Source organism: Nycticebus coucang, chromosome 3, assembly GCF_027406575.1.
Source record: "Nycticebus coucang isolate mNycCou1 chromosome 3, mNycCou1.pri, whole genome shotgun sequence".
In the NCBI taxonomy this organism is placed as follows: Eukaryota; Metazoa; Chordata; class Mammalia; order Primates; family Lorisidae; genus Nycticebus; species Nycticebus coucang.
Genome location: NC_069782.1, coordinates 99,670,714 through 99,685,668, shown reverse-complemented (window position 1 = coordinate 99,685,668; position 14,955 = coordinate 99,670,714). Strand labels below are relative to the sequence as shown.

The 14,955-nt window shown below is 39.4% G+C and overlaps 1 protein-coding gene across 6 annotated transcripts in view; it reads right to left on the bottom strand.

Annotated features, from left to right (window-relative positions):
• HERC4 (HECT and RLD domain containing E3 ubiquitin protein ligase 4) overlaps positions 1–14,955 on the bottom strand; it is a 158,798-nt gene that overhangs the window by 78,301 nt on the left and 65,542 nt on the right. For all 6 annotated transcript variants that reach the window (XM_053582950.1, XM_053582951.1, XM_053582949.1 and 3 more), the window contains one exon: positions 5,047–5,207. In XM_053582950.1, the coding sequence (XP_053438925.1) occupies positions 5,047–5,207 (161 nt within the window). The remainder of the gene's footprint in view (positions 1–5,046; positions 5,208–14,955) is intronic.

Here is a 14,955-nt window from a genome sequence, read left to right as displayed (position 1 = left end):
TAGCTGGGACTACGAGCACCTGCCACAACACCCAGCTATATTTTTGTTGCAGTTGTCATTTCTGATTTTAGCTAGCCCGGGCTGGGTTCGAACTTGCCAGCCTCAGTGGCCAGCACCCTACCCACTGAACTACCGGTGAATGTGCCATGCAAAGCACATTCTTCTTAAGAATGAAAAAAAATGGCTTGGCACCTGTGGCTCAAGCCCTAAGGCAACAGCCACATCTGATCTGGCAGGTTCTAATCCAGCCCAGGCCCGCCAAACAACGACGACAGCTGCAACCAAAAAAATAGCCGGGCATTGTGGTGGGAGCCTGTAGTCCCAGCTACTTGGGAGGCGGAGGCAGGAGAATCACTTGAGCCCAGGAATTGGAGGTTGCTGTGAGCTATGATGCCAAGCACACTACCCAGGGCAACAGCTTGAGGTTCTGCCTCAAAAAAAAAAAAAAAGAATGAAAAAAATCCAATGTATTCAATACTAATATGAAATCAATATATAAAGAATTACATGCCCACACGAATGATAAAACACAAATATAGTCTAGCAAGGGGGAGGGGAAAGGTGGGAGAAGAGGGGAGAGGCAGGGGGTGATTGGTGGGATCTCACCTAATGTACACAAGGTGAGGGTGTTCAGCATGCCCCTGCGGTGAAGGGCTCAACTACAAGTTGAACTTTAGCTTGAAGTGAGAACAATGTCACCTAAACATTTGTACCCTCATATTAATTTGAAATAAAAAAAGAACTATAAGCCAATAAATTCATGCTGTTCAAGCTACCCAGTTTGTGGTAGTTTGTCATAGTAACCCTAGCAAACTAATACAGTTTTTTAAAGTTTACACCAAGAAAAGTATGCCTCTTGCCTGGCTCCAGGGAGATAATCTCTACACCACTGGAATATCCCACCCATTAAGAAGGTCTTCGATTATTCATGGCCTTGGACACACCAGTTAATAGTAACAATGGAATTTATGGTGGAGGCCCTGGGTTTGACCTCTGGAAGACTGAAAAAAACAAATTAAATTCACATTTAACTAGTTTGTATCCTTTATAGTTCTAGTACAGTGCAAAATGACTATCAACAATTTTTACACTTTTTTATTGTGTTCATATATACAAAGTGAACATAAAGTTCATGTGTAATTTATTATACTAAACTATATTATATACCATAAAATTTACTATTTTAACTATTTTACATGTACAATTCATTGGCATCAAGGCTCATTAATATGAGGGTACAAATGTTTAGGTGACATTGTTCTCACTTCAAGCTAAAGTTCAACTTGTAGTTGAGCCCTTCACCGCGGGGGCATGCTGAACACCCTCACCTTGTGTACATTAGGTGAGATCCCACCAATCACCCCCTGCCTCTCCCCTCTTCTCCCTCCTTTCCCCTCCCCCTTGCTAGACTATATCACCAATCACTGCAGAACTATTTTATTCGCCAAAACAGAAGCTCATTAAATAGTAACTTTCCATTCCCTCCTTGCCCCTAGCCACTAGTAACCTCCATTCTACTTTCTGTTTCCATGAATCTATTCTAGATAGCTCATATAAGTGGAATCATAAAATGTTTGTCTTTTTTGTGTCTTTCTTTTTTTTTATTTTTATTTTTTGGAGACAGAGTCTCACTATGTTGCCCTCAGTAGAGTGCAGTGTTGTCACAGCTCACAGCAACCTCAAGCTCTTGGGCTCAAGCAATTCTCTTGTCAGCCTCCCAAGTAGCTAGGACTACAGAGGCCCGCCACAACACCTGGCTATTTTTTTGTTGTAGCTGTCATTGTTGTTTGGCAGGTCCGGGCCGGGTTCAAACCTGCCAGCTGCAGTGTATGTGGCTAGAGCCCTACCCACTGAGCTACAGGCACTGAGACTTATGCCTGTTTTCTTTCACTCAACCTTTTCTCAGAATTTATCCATATTGTAGCATATATGAGAATTTCATTCTTCTTACAGTTGAACAATATTCCACCATATGTGTATACCTTATTTTTCATCCATTCACTTGGGTTGTTTCCACTTACTGGCTACTATATGTTAACAATTTTCTGATGAACCTAAACTGAAGCCAAAATAACTGATCCCAAAACTCTGACCTTTTTCCCATTTTAATGCAAATCATCTCAAACTGTGCAATTTTGGAGGTAAAAACATGCATCCTTAACTCATAACTTCAAAAGAAATATACATTATTCCTTACAGTTTCCATGCTACTTAAAATTACAAAATCTCTTTGCTACATTATTAACAATGCCTTTTGTGGAATAAACTGATAAAACACCAAAGTGTTGCTAAGGACATATAGAAAAACAATTACCACTAAAATAAATCAAATAAAAATAAAAAAAATAGTAATTATCACATACTGACCCTTGCTAAAAAGAAGCAAAACTGAAGTAATTTTTTTTTTTTTTTGAGACAGAGTCTCACTATGTTACCCTTGGTAGAGTGCCGTGGCATCACAGCTCAGCAACCTCCAACTCTTGGGCTTAAGCAATTCTCTTGCCTCAGCCTCCCAAGTAGCTGGGATTACAGGCACCCGCCACAACACCTGGCTATTTTTTTGTTGTAGCTGTCTTTGTTGTTTAGCTGGCCCAGGCTGGGTTTGAACCCACCAGCCAGGATATATGTGGCCGGCTCCCTACCCACTGAGCTACAAGCGCCACCTGAAATAAGTTTTTAATTATAAAAAAAATTCTTCAAGGTTATTTATAAAAAGATACTGACCTGTGCACATATCACCCTTCATAGGATGTTCAGGCTCGTAACTGGGAATAGGTAAAATCTACAACACACACACACGCACACAAATGTGACTCAAGTTTTACACTACATTACAGAAAACCCAAGATTCTGGTTTTTACCAAGAGATAAAATGAACGAGAAGACAATTCTGAGGAATACTTTGAGATGGTAAAATATAAAAAAAGAAAGTACATCTTAGTTGTAGTACGCCAAATAAAATGTATTAGAAAACAGAATTCAAATATTTCAAACTCTTTAGTAAATTAATGTCAATTAAAAAAAATAAATGAGGGCCAGGCATGGCAGCTCTTATCTCTAATCCCAGCACTTTGGGAGGCCAAGGCAGGAGGACTGCTTGAGCTCAGGCATTCAAGACCAGCCTTGCAACACAGAGAGATACCTGTCTCTACCAAAAATAAAAAATTAGCCAGGTGTGACAGAGCACACCTATGGTCCCAGCTACTTGGGAGGCAGGAGTATAGCTTAAGTTCAGTTTAATCACACCACAGCACTTCTACCCTGGTCAGCAGAGCAAGACCCTACCTCTAAAAACATTTAAAAATAAAATAAAATATGGCTCGGCACCTGTGGCTCAAGTGGCTAAGGCGCCAGCTACATACACCTGAGCTGGCGGGTTTGAATCCAGGCTGGGCCTGCCAAACAACAATGATGGCTGCAACAAAAAAAAATAGCCAGGTGTTGTGGCAGACGCCTGTAGTCCCAGCTACCTGGAGGCAGAGGCAGGAGAATCGCTTGAGCCCAGGAGTTGGAGGTTGCTGTTAGCTATGATGCCACAATACTCTATCCAGGGCGATAGCTTGAGGCTATGTCTCAAAAAAAATAAAATAGAGTAAAATAAATACAGGTATGGCTAAAGCAGCAAGGATATAAAAAGCAAATTTAAAAATTTTAATATTTTGAATTGATGCATATCATATAATTTTTTAAAAATAGAAAATAATATACAATTTACATTATATATAAAATGTGATACATGCACACCTTGGAGATAGCACAGGTTTACAGACCACTTCAAGAAAGTGAATATGGAGCCAGGTGTGGTGGCTTGCACCTATAATCCCAGCACTGTGGATAGGCTGAGGCAGATGGATTGCTTGAGCTCAGGATTTTTTTTTTTTTTTTGTGGGTTTTGGCGGGGGCTGGGTTTGAACCTGCCACCTTCGGCATATGGGACCGGCGCCCTACCACTTTGAGCCACAGGCGCCGCCCTGAGCTCAGGATTTTGAGACTAGCCTGAGCAAAAGCAAGACGCAGTCTCTAAAAAATAGCCAGGCACTGTGGCGGGTGACTATAGTCCCAGCTACTCAGGAGGCTGAGGCAAGAGAATCACTTGAGCCCAAGCAAAAATTTGAGGTTGTTGTGAACTATGATACCATGGCAGTTAACCCGAGGGCAACTGAGACTCTGTCTCCAAAATAATAAAGTGAATATGCCAATAAAGCAAGCTGGGTTTCCCATTGCATATAAAGTTACACTTACACTATACTGTAGTCTGTTTAGTGTCCAAAAGCATTATATCTAAAATAAAAAAATATATACCTTAATTTAAAAATGCTAACAATCACCCGGACCTTCATCAAGTGCTAATCTTTTTGCTAGTGGAGGGTCTTGTCTCAATATTGATGGCTGCTGACTAATCAGGGTGGTGGTTATGCCAAGTTCTTTTTTTTTTAAGTCACAGAAACAGTAGAATGGTGCTTTCCAGAGGCCAGGGAAAGAAGGGAATGGAGAGTTGTTAATAGGAATAGACTTTTAGTTTTGCAAAATGAAAAGAGGTCTAGAGATGGATCACATAACAACATGAATATACAAAACACTACTGAATTATATACTTAAAATGATTAAGTTTGCAAATTTTGTTATGTATATTTTACCACAATTAAAAATAAAAAACAAAACTCTCTCTCCTGGTATCTAGCTACCATCTAGATAATGACCCATATACTGAAGTTATTATTATTACCTTATTTACCTAGAATTTCCTTATGCACAAGTAAATATAAGCAAACCAAGCAACTTACTGAACAATATACATTGTTCTGTATTTTACTATTTTCACTTAACAGTGTATCATAGAATTCTTCATTTTTTTTTTGCAGCTTTTTGGCCAGGGCTGGGTTTGAACCCGCCACCTTTGGCATATGGGGCCGGCACCCTACCATTCTGAGCCACAGGCGCCACCCATATAGAATTCTTTCAAATACGGAAAGTTCATCATTTAAGACCAACATTTTGATAAGAAGTTTAATATGTCTAGCAAAGCTTTAATGTAACAGAACTTACCAATATCTGGTAGACATTGCCCACTGTAAGGGAACCAATTTCCTTTGACAGTGAAAGGACTTTTTCTATTGCTTGTTGAACCAGTTCCCAGCTGTCCGTTACCACCAAGCCCAAAAGAGTAAATTCGTCCTGATGAAGGAACAAAAGCAGAAGTGTGCTGCCTAGAGTAAAATGATAGAAAACCTCAGACTTAATAGGACTTTCCAAACAATTTACATTAAGAAAAGCATAGCAAATATAACCAAGTATAATTTTCTCTTAAAAATTGTAGTTCTAAAACTTCTGTACAAAATATTCATTAATAGTCTTAATCTATACTAAATGAATTCTATATCACAAATGTAGACTACATCAGCATAGTCCAGAAACTTTTCACAAATGCCCTTGTTTAAAAGGGTCCAGATCTATACTGAAATCCCTTATAATAGATGATTAAGTAGCTTCTATGTTGCCCAAGGAAGCCTGTCATCCCCCTATCAGTCAGGTTCTAGCCAAGAGCTGTGGTCTGTGAAAGTATACCATTCGGATACCACCCAAAAGTTCTAGGCTAAAAACAAGGCAAGCAATCTAGTACCAATCAGAAAATAGGTATCTGTACCAACCCACAACAGAAACAATTATTTCCTTTCTTCTGGAGAAACTGATCCCTACTATAGGTATGTACCCAGACGCTTCTGGAGGTACTACAGTAAAGGCAATCCTATGAAACTCCACAACCAAAGCTGAAGATGACCCACCAATCTACTCTCAGTAAACTTATCAACTCCCTCTGATGTTTCACTATGTTTAGGAATGAATTAAATGTGATCATCCAGCTTGGGTCTTGTTTTCTTCAGTGTAAGGTTTTATGTCTTCAAATCTAGCAAATTCTTGAGCATTATTTCTATAAATAATCTCTCTCCCATCCATCCCACTCTTCTTCTAGAATAGAATTAGATAAATGTTGGCCCTTCCCAATATATCATATCAGTCTCTAAATCTCTTTTATCTCCATGTTCCTGTGACTAACTTCCCTGAATTTATCAAATCCCTACTTTTCTTTTTAGCAGTGTGTCCAACCTGCTGTTTTACTTATCAATTGAATTTTAAATTTCAATGAGACTATGTTTTGCCATTTCTAGATTTTTTCCCCAATCCCTAGAAAAACCCTACAGGATTTTTTCCCACTAAAAACCCCTTTATATATTGTAAATTATAATAAATATATATACACCAACCCCAAACTACTTTGTATTAACTTTTTGGATTATGAAATTTTTAAGTATAAACTCAAGTCCCAAAGCCATTTTAGGATAGCATGTAATTACAAATTCTCAGGGGAGTTCCAAATCAGGAACCAGTCAGTGGGGAAATATTTCATTGTGTTTCCTTTCCCTTATATTGGGAAGACATGGCATCTCAGGTCTCACTCTCGCTTCTATCAGCTCTTAGATTTCATCTCCTGCCCCAAACTTCTTTGCCATATGTAGTATATTGTTTATAAAAATAACTGAAATTTCTCCTCTCCCTATACCCATATCCTACACAGTATAACTTCTTCAGCTGTTCCCACCAAGGCAGGAGATCTTAAATTTGTGACCTAATCTATAGCTTACTTTGCCCAACAGAAGGCAGCATAAGCAACAGTGCCTTAGTGGATTTACACTCTTTCCCTGTCTTTAGTAATCCTGCTCTACCATCATAAGAATAATCCAAGGTTAGCAGATAAAGGATGAGATACAATGTGAACAGAGACAAGCTGTCCCAGATGAGGACATCCCAGCCCCTAGGCATATCATCAACCAATCATCTGAACCCAGATAAAATTACTGAAACACAGAATTAATAGATAAATAATTTTTAACCTTTTTTTTTTTTTTGGCAATTTTTGGCTGGGGCTGTGTTTGAGCCCGCCTTCTCCAGTATATGGAGCCAGCACCCTACTCCTTTGAGCCACAGGTGCCTCCCCTAGATAAATAATTTTTAAGCTGCTAAGTTTTGGGATGTTTTGATTAGCCATATAAACTAGTTAATACATTACCTAGACTGGCAAATCCTTTCAGGATAGTTCCAGAGTCGATTTAAACTAACATCTTTGGTTTTCAATTTTATTTTTGCCATGGAGAAATCCCTTGGCAAAACTCACCTCACATTTAAAAGGTGTTTTGACTCACAAAAGTTTTCAGGTTAGTCTGCCAGATTACTAGGAAACTAAGTAGACTCTAGCCATCTTAGCTCAAAGCCAGATGAGTCAATGTCTATCAAAACTTCTTTTAAGCAAGGATGCCTTTTTAATAAAAGGAATGTCACATGGAACCCCTGCATATGAAACAGACAAACTGCTATGGTTGAACAACTTGCCTATATGGTTAACACCGCTCATTCTGCCTCCCACAGGAAGCAGCCATTCTAAAACCTCAAACAAAAATATCAATAATTTGAAAATTAATGTAATACTAGTTTATTAAACTCTTCCTAAAACTAGTCTACTAGAACAGTGGTTCTTAACCTTGACTTCATATTAGAATCATCTTGAGGTAAACCTGGGCAATGACATGTAGTTAAAAAAACTCTGGAAATGATTAAGAGCATGGAGAGTTCACAGCCACCGAATAAACATAACTACATGAACTCCTCAATTTGATACAAAAGCTCAAAAAGCAATATATTATACTACTAGAACGTGAAATTTTTCCTTTTGGATCATCTCCTGATTGACTCACATTTCTGGTATTCCTTGACTGCTTCCTTCAGGAAGTATCTGCGATATTAAATAAGAAAATAACACTTATAATACTTTCATGTATACTGACCACTTAGAAGTCCAACTGGTGGGGGATACCTGTAGCTCAAGCGGCCAAGGCACCAGCTACATACACCAGAGCTGGCGGGTTCGAATCCAGCCCGGGTCTGCCAAACAGTGATAACTACAACCAAAAAATAGCTGGGTGTTGTGACAGGCACCTGTAGTCCCAGCTACTGGGGAGGCTGAGGCAAAAGAATCGCTTAAGCCAGGAGTTGGAGGTTGCTGTGAAGCCACAAGCACTCACCCAGGGCTAAAGTTTGAGGCTCTGTCTAAAAAAAAAAAAGAAGTCCAACTGGTCACAATAACAGATACCTACCTAAATTCCCTCTGTAGGGTATCCTTAGATTTCAATATACAACTGAAATTTCAACTCTGATCCAACAGTTACATGCTGAAAGGAACTTGGTTTACAAAGCTAAAAATAGTCATTCAAATAGGGCACATTTTAACTGTTAAGAATTACAAAGCTGGATAACATTAAATAATTTATGACACTTCATAAGAGCCTAATAAAATATTTTACTCAAGAAAATGATCTAAATTACCACCCTATAGTATGCCTAGTACTACATTCCTATCATGGTCTGAAGGTGGTTAAGAAGCATATATTCTCTATAGTCTTAACTTGGCCATCTAGGTCACTTTTGGTCTATAAGATGCAAGTAGAACCTTGAGATGTATATTGCAGCTAAGTTTGACTTCTTGTGCATTTGCCACCATCAAGAGAATATACAGTTAAAATACCTGGAAGTAGCCAGTCTGCTCCTCAGGAATGGGTCCAAGAATGAAACATGCAGCAAACCCAACCCAGCTGACAAAAGCCATCTCAATGAGCAGGCAACTTGAAAGAGAACTGCCCCTAGTTAATTTGCAACCCAAATAAGAGCCACTCCAGCTAACCTAATCCCTGAAGAAGAACCACTTTAATTGAACCACAGAGTAAGAAATAAATACTTATTATTATATGTCACTGACATGTTTGTGCATAAGAAACCAATACAGACATTGTAAATGATATGTCAGTAAATTTAAAATTAGGGAAAATGAAAAAACTTAGATGTAATTGATGCAAAAAAATAAAAGCTACATTATAGCCAACAAAAAAAACTAAATGTGTTAAAAATCCTTAGGAAAAAAAAAAAAAGGCCAGGTTTAGATGGCTTTAATGACAATTTCTACTAACATTTCAAGCTATTCTGTTTCAAAAAACTGAAAACAAGTTATAGTCCTCAACTTATTTTATCATATTAGAATAACCCTGATAATAAATCTATTAACAATAATACTGAAGAAAATTATGGACCAAGCTCGCTGATAAAACAGAAATATAAATAATATTAAGCAAAATATTCACAAACCAAGCCCAGCACTATATTAAAAAATAACTCAATGCTAATACAAAACCAGTAGTGCAACAAATATACTCCCATACAAGAGAAAAACATCATTAAACTCAACTAGGGGAAAGAGGGAGGGTGGAGAGAAAAAGAGGGATTGGTATGATCTCACCTAACAGGCACAATGTAAGGGTATGTTGCACACCTCCTGGGTGAGGGGCACAACTACAACTTGGACTCTACCTAACAAATACAAACAATATAATGTAACTGTACTCTCATATTAATCTAAAATTAAAAAAATAAAAAATTATACATGATGACCAAATTGAAGGTATTACAGAAAAACAAAGCTGTTACTGAAAAAAAAGTTAGAAATTTGCAGGTTGGCTGATTGTCTCCTCACTCCTGCTATATCTGTGGGGTTGGAGGAAAGGTATAAAGATAAAGGAAGGAGGAAGGCCAGGCACATTGGCTCACTCCTCTAACTCCCGCACTTTGGGAGGTCAATGTGGGAGGATCTCTTGAAGCCAGGGGTTCATGACCAGCTGGGCATCATAGCAAGACACTGTCTTTAAAAAACGTAAAAACAAAAAAATATATATATATTTTTTGAAACAGTCTCGGTATGTCCCCCTAAGGCAGAGTGCTGTGGCATCACAGCTCATAGCAACCTCAAACTCTTGGGCTTAAGCAATTCTCTTGCCTCAGCCTCCCAAGTAGCTGGGACTACAGGCACCCATCACAAAGTCCAGCTATTTTTTTTGTTGCAGTTGTCACTGTTGTTTGGCAGGCCCAGGCCAGGTTCAAACCCGCCAGCCCCAGTGTATGTGGCCAGTGCCCTAGCTGCTGAGCTATAGGCACTGAGTCACAAATTTATTTTTTAATTAGTCAGGTGTGCTGGTGTGTGCTTATAGTTCCAGCTACTCAAGAGGCTGTGGTAGAGAATCCCTTAAGCCCAAGAGTCGGGGACTACAGTGAGCTGACTGTGCCACTGTACTCCAGCCAGTACAACATAGCAAGACCCTGATTAGGAAAAAAATTGTTTTAATTAAAAAATAAAAAACAGAGAAGGGGAGAAATAGAACAGCATTTCTATGGCCACCCCACTGTACTCCACCTGTTCCCATTGACAAAATGGAAATAGTAACATCTACTTCACTGAGTTTGGTGAGAATAAGAGAAAGTGAAACACATGAACTGCTAGGAACATACAAAATGGCAACAATGATGACAATAAGGAGAGAAACAAAAGAAAACTAGAAAAAAGTCCACCAATATAACTTTGGCAGATTAAGGAGAAAAATCATAAATCATCTCAAATAGATGTAGAAACATTAATATTAAAAACAACATCCATGGGCTGGGTGTACTGGCTCACTCCTATAATCCCAGCACTCTGGGAGGCTGAGGTGAGTGGATCGCTTGACCTCAGGAGTTCAAGACCAGTCTGAGCAAGAGTGAGACACCATCTCTAAAAACAGCCATGCATTGTGGCAGGCATCCATAGTCCCAACTACTTAGGAGGCTGAGGCAATTGGATTGCTTGACCCCAAGAGTTTGAGGTTGCTGTGAGCTATAACAGCAGAGCACTCTACCCGCGTTGTGGAGGGTGTCTGTAGCCCCAGCCACTCCAGAGTCTGAGACCAGAGAATCACGTGAGCTCAGGAGTTTAAGGTTGCTGTTAGCTATGATGTCACAGCACTCTACCAAGGGCAACAAAGTGAGACTCTGTCTCAAAAAGAAAAAAAGATGTAGACAGTAGGAAAATGGTGGAATGGACCTATCTAGATGTTAAGAATTGGTGCTCTATAATCACTGATTGCTGCCTCTCCTCACCAAGGTTCAGAGAGGCGGGCAGCCATTATTGCACATCTTTCCATTACTGAAGATATTTCCAGGGGATTCAAAGAGCTGCCACCTTTTCTTTCTGTCTCTTTCTCCTCTTCATTTTTATCTTTTTCCCCTTTTCAGGAGCCATACATTTAAGGTCTAAGACATCCAAAAGCAACCACATTTATGAAGGAACTGAGAAAGTCATTGTGCATAAACTAGGGAAAGGCACAGGCTAAGAAAAGATCTGCAAAGATTTAATTTTCATCACACCTCTAATCCCTGATACAGAGACAGTCTACAACCATCAAAACACAAAAACAAAACTTAGCAAACGCTGGCAAAGACGGAGAATCTGATTTCTAGAATTACCACCAAAGCATCACAAAGCATATAAAAAACTGGCTGGGCACCTGTAGCTTAATGGTTAGAGTGCTGCCCCATGGGTTCGAACCCAGCCTGGGCCTGTTAAAAAAAAAAAAAAAAAGCATACAAAAAACTCCAAGAAAATACGGCCCATTCAAAGAAACAGAAAATAAATTCATAATATAAAACATGCCCAAGAAAGACCAGATGAAGGATTTAAAAGACAAAGACTGGCAACTTGCTTGGCTTTATCAGTGTTACTGGTAGGGCTTCATTTATTTCCTTCCATGTGGCACTCAGTCTGCATCACCTATGGAGTTAGGAAGAGAACACTTGCACATCATGATTTTTCTATAATTTTATTTATTTATTATTTTTGGAGACAAAGTCTCACTTTGTTGCCTTTGATAGAGAGTCATGGCGTCATAGCTCACAGCAACCCCAAACTCTTGTGCTCAAGTGACTCCCTTGCCTCAGCCTCCCAAGTGAGTAGCTGGGATTGCAGGCGCCCATCACAACACCTGGCTATTTTTAGAGATGGAGAAAAATTTGCTCTTGCTCAGGCTGGTCTCAAACTCATGAACTCAGGTGGTCCACCTGCTTCAGCCTCCCAAAGTGCTAGAATTACAGACGTGAGCCACTGCGCCCAGCTGATTTTCTATAATTTTATTATTTTTCATATTTTTAAAATAAATCATAGCTGTGCACATTAATGCAATCATGGTGTACATGGTGGTTTTATATACAAGTGAAATATTTTCATCAAACTGGTTAACACAGCCTTCACCGCATTTTCTCAGTTATTGTGTTAAGACATTTATATTCTACACTTAGTAAATTTCACATGTACCCTTGTAAGATGCACCGTAGGTGTGGCCCCACTAATTACCCTCCCTCCACCCATCCTTCCCCCTGATTTTCTATAATTTTAAAATGAGTCTTAAAGCCTTAATTTATAATTTTAAATGAGTCTTAAAGCCTTGAGCATTTGCAATGGGCTTTCACAAACCTTACTCCTTCCTGCATGAAATTTTTTTTGGTGGTTTTAAGAATTTAGAAGAGACTGAACTTCACTGAAAGACAAGGAGAGGAGTTGGTGTCCAGCAACTGCAGTGGCTGAGGAAAACATGGCCATGGAGGAAAAGAAACAGTGGTATTTATTTATTTAGGTTAATTTGAGGGTACAAAGAATTAGATTACAGTGTTTGCATTTGTTAGTTATGGTCCCTGTTGCAGTTGTGTCCCACTCCCAGAAGGTGTCCCATATACCCCCACATTGTGCCCATTAAGTGGGAGCACACCAATCCGCCTCCTTCCTATCCCACCTCTCATCTTGAAATGAATTGAGTTTTTCTCTTGTGTGGGCATATATTAGTTCATCTACTGGCTTCATAATAGTATTGAGTACACTGGATACCTGCTTTTCCATTCTTGTGATACTTTACTAAAAGAACGTGTATTGAAGAGACAATACACGCTGGCAGTGTCCAAAATCCTACACCATTATCTTTGAGTCAGGAGAGTTTCATCACCATTGCTGCCTCCCACTTTGACAGATGAGAAGTTTAGCAATGTTGAATGATGTGAAGAAATTCTGGTCAGGTTCAACAGAGGCAAGTCCAGTACTGTTTCTGACATTGTTACTAGTGATAAAACCTGAATTTATCAGTTTGATCCAGAGAGTAAGCATCAGTCAACAGTGTGGATTTTTTTTTCCACCACCACTCCACCAAAAAAGTACATGGCCCCAAAGTGTCAGAAAGTAAGTGGCGGCAGCTTTATTCACCAAAAGTGGTTATGTTACAGTTGTTCTTCCGAAGGAACAAAGGACTGTTACTGCTAAGTGGTACACAACAGCATGCCTACCAAAAATTTTCAAGAAACTTCAAGAAAGGCAGCCAAGGACAGGACTGCAGGGGTTAATTTTGAATCATGACAATGCATTTGCCCACACAGTCAACATCACCATTCAGTTCTTGGAGTCCACCACAGTTGAACTTATGACTCATCTATCTTACAGCCCTGATTTGGCCCCATGTGATTATTTTCTGTTCCCTAAAGTAAAAAAAAGTCACATGCAGGGAAGAAGGAAAAGAAGCAGTTTGTGCCTATGAAAGTGAGCTTACATCACTTGAAGAAAATGAGTGGAAAGAACGTATTCAAAAATAGTTTACAAGAATGCAAGAATGTATAGAATGTTGTGGCAATTGTTTTGAGAAAACATAGTAATCAAAATGAAAAAATAAATAAATAAAAGACTAAAACAACTATCCTAGGTCACGCAATGGACTTACACCTAATACTCTGGGAGGGTGAAGAAGGAAGACTGCTTGAGCTGAGGAGTTCAAAACCAGCCTGAGCAACAGTCTCTACAAAAAAATAGAGAAATTAGCTGGGCATGGTGGCAAGCACCTGTAGTCTCTACTACTTGGGAGGCTGAGGCAAGCAGGAGGATCACTTGACCCAGGAGTTTGAGGTTGCAATGAGCTATGCACTTTAGCTGGAACAACAGAGTGAGACTAACTAAAATTAAATTAAATTAAAAAAAAACAAAGGAAAGGCGGCACTCGTAGCTCAGTTGGCAAGGGCACCAGCCACATGCACCTAGAGTGGGGGGGTTTGAACCTGGCCCAGGTCTACTAAGCAACAATGACAACTGCAACCAAAAAATAGCTGGGCATTGTGGCAGGTGCCTGTAGTTGAGGCTGAGGCAAGAGAATTCCTTGAGCCCAAGAGTTGGAGGTTGCTGTGAGCTATGATGCTATAGCACTCTACCCAGGGCAACAGATTGAGACTTTGCCTAAAAAAAAAAAAAAAAAGAGGTGGGGGGGGAGGACAGCTAAAGATGCTCAAAGAACTAAAAAAAGGCAGAGTACATTTTTTTAAAAGTATAAAGAAAAGGCTCGGCGCCTGTAGCTCAGCAGCTAGGACGCTGGACACATACACAGAGGCTGGAGAGTTCAAACCCGGCCCAGGCCTGCTAAACAATAATGACAACAACAACAAAATAGCCAGGCGTTGTGGCGGGCACCTGTAGTCCCAGCTACTTGGGAAGCTGAGGCAAGAGAATCACTTAAGCCCAAGAGTTTGAAGTTGCTGTGAGCTGAGACACCACAGCACTCTGCCAAGCGCAATATAGAGAGACTCTGTCTCAGAAAAAAACAAAAAAGTATAAAGAAAATGAACGTATCAATTAAAAAGAAAAACTAAAAAAAAAAAATTCTGGGGAGTTGAAAAGTACAATAACTGAAATAAAATATACATTAGAGAGATTTAAAGGCAGATCTGAACAGGCAGAAGAAAGAATCAACAAACTTGAAGATAGGACAGCTAAAATTATTGAGTCTGAGGAACAGAAAGAAATATTAAAGGAAAGGGAAGAGAGCCTAAGGGATCTGTAGGGATCTGTAGAACACCATCAAGTCAACCGACATAAGCTCTGTGGAATTCCCAGAAAACAAAGAGAGAAAGAAAAGGAAAAAAGAGATTATCTAAAGAAATAGTAGCCAAAAACTCCCCAAATTTGGTGAAAGACATTAATATAAACATCCATGAGCCTCAATGAACTCTAAGCAGGATAAACTCAAG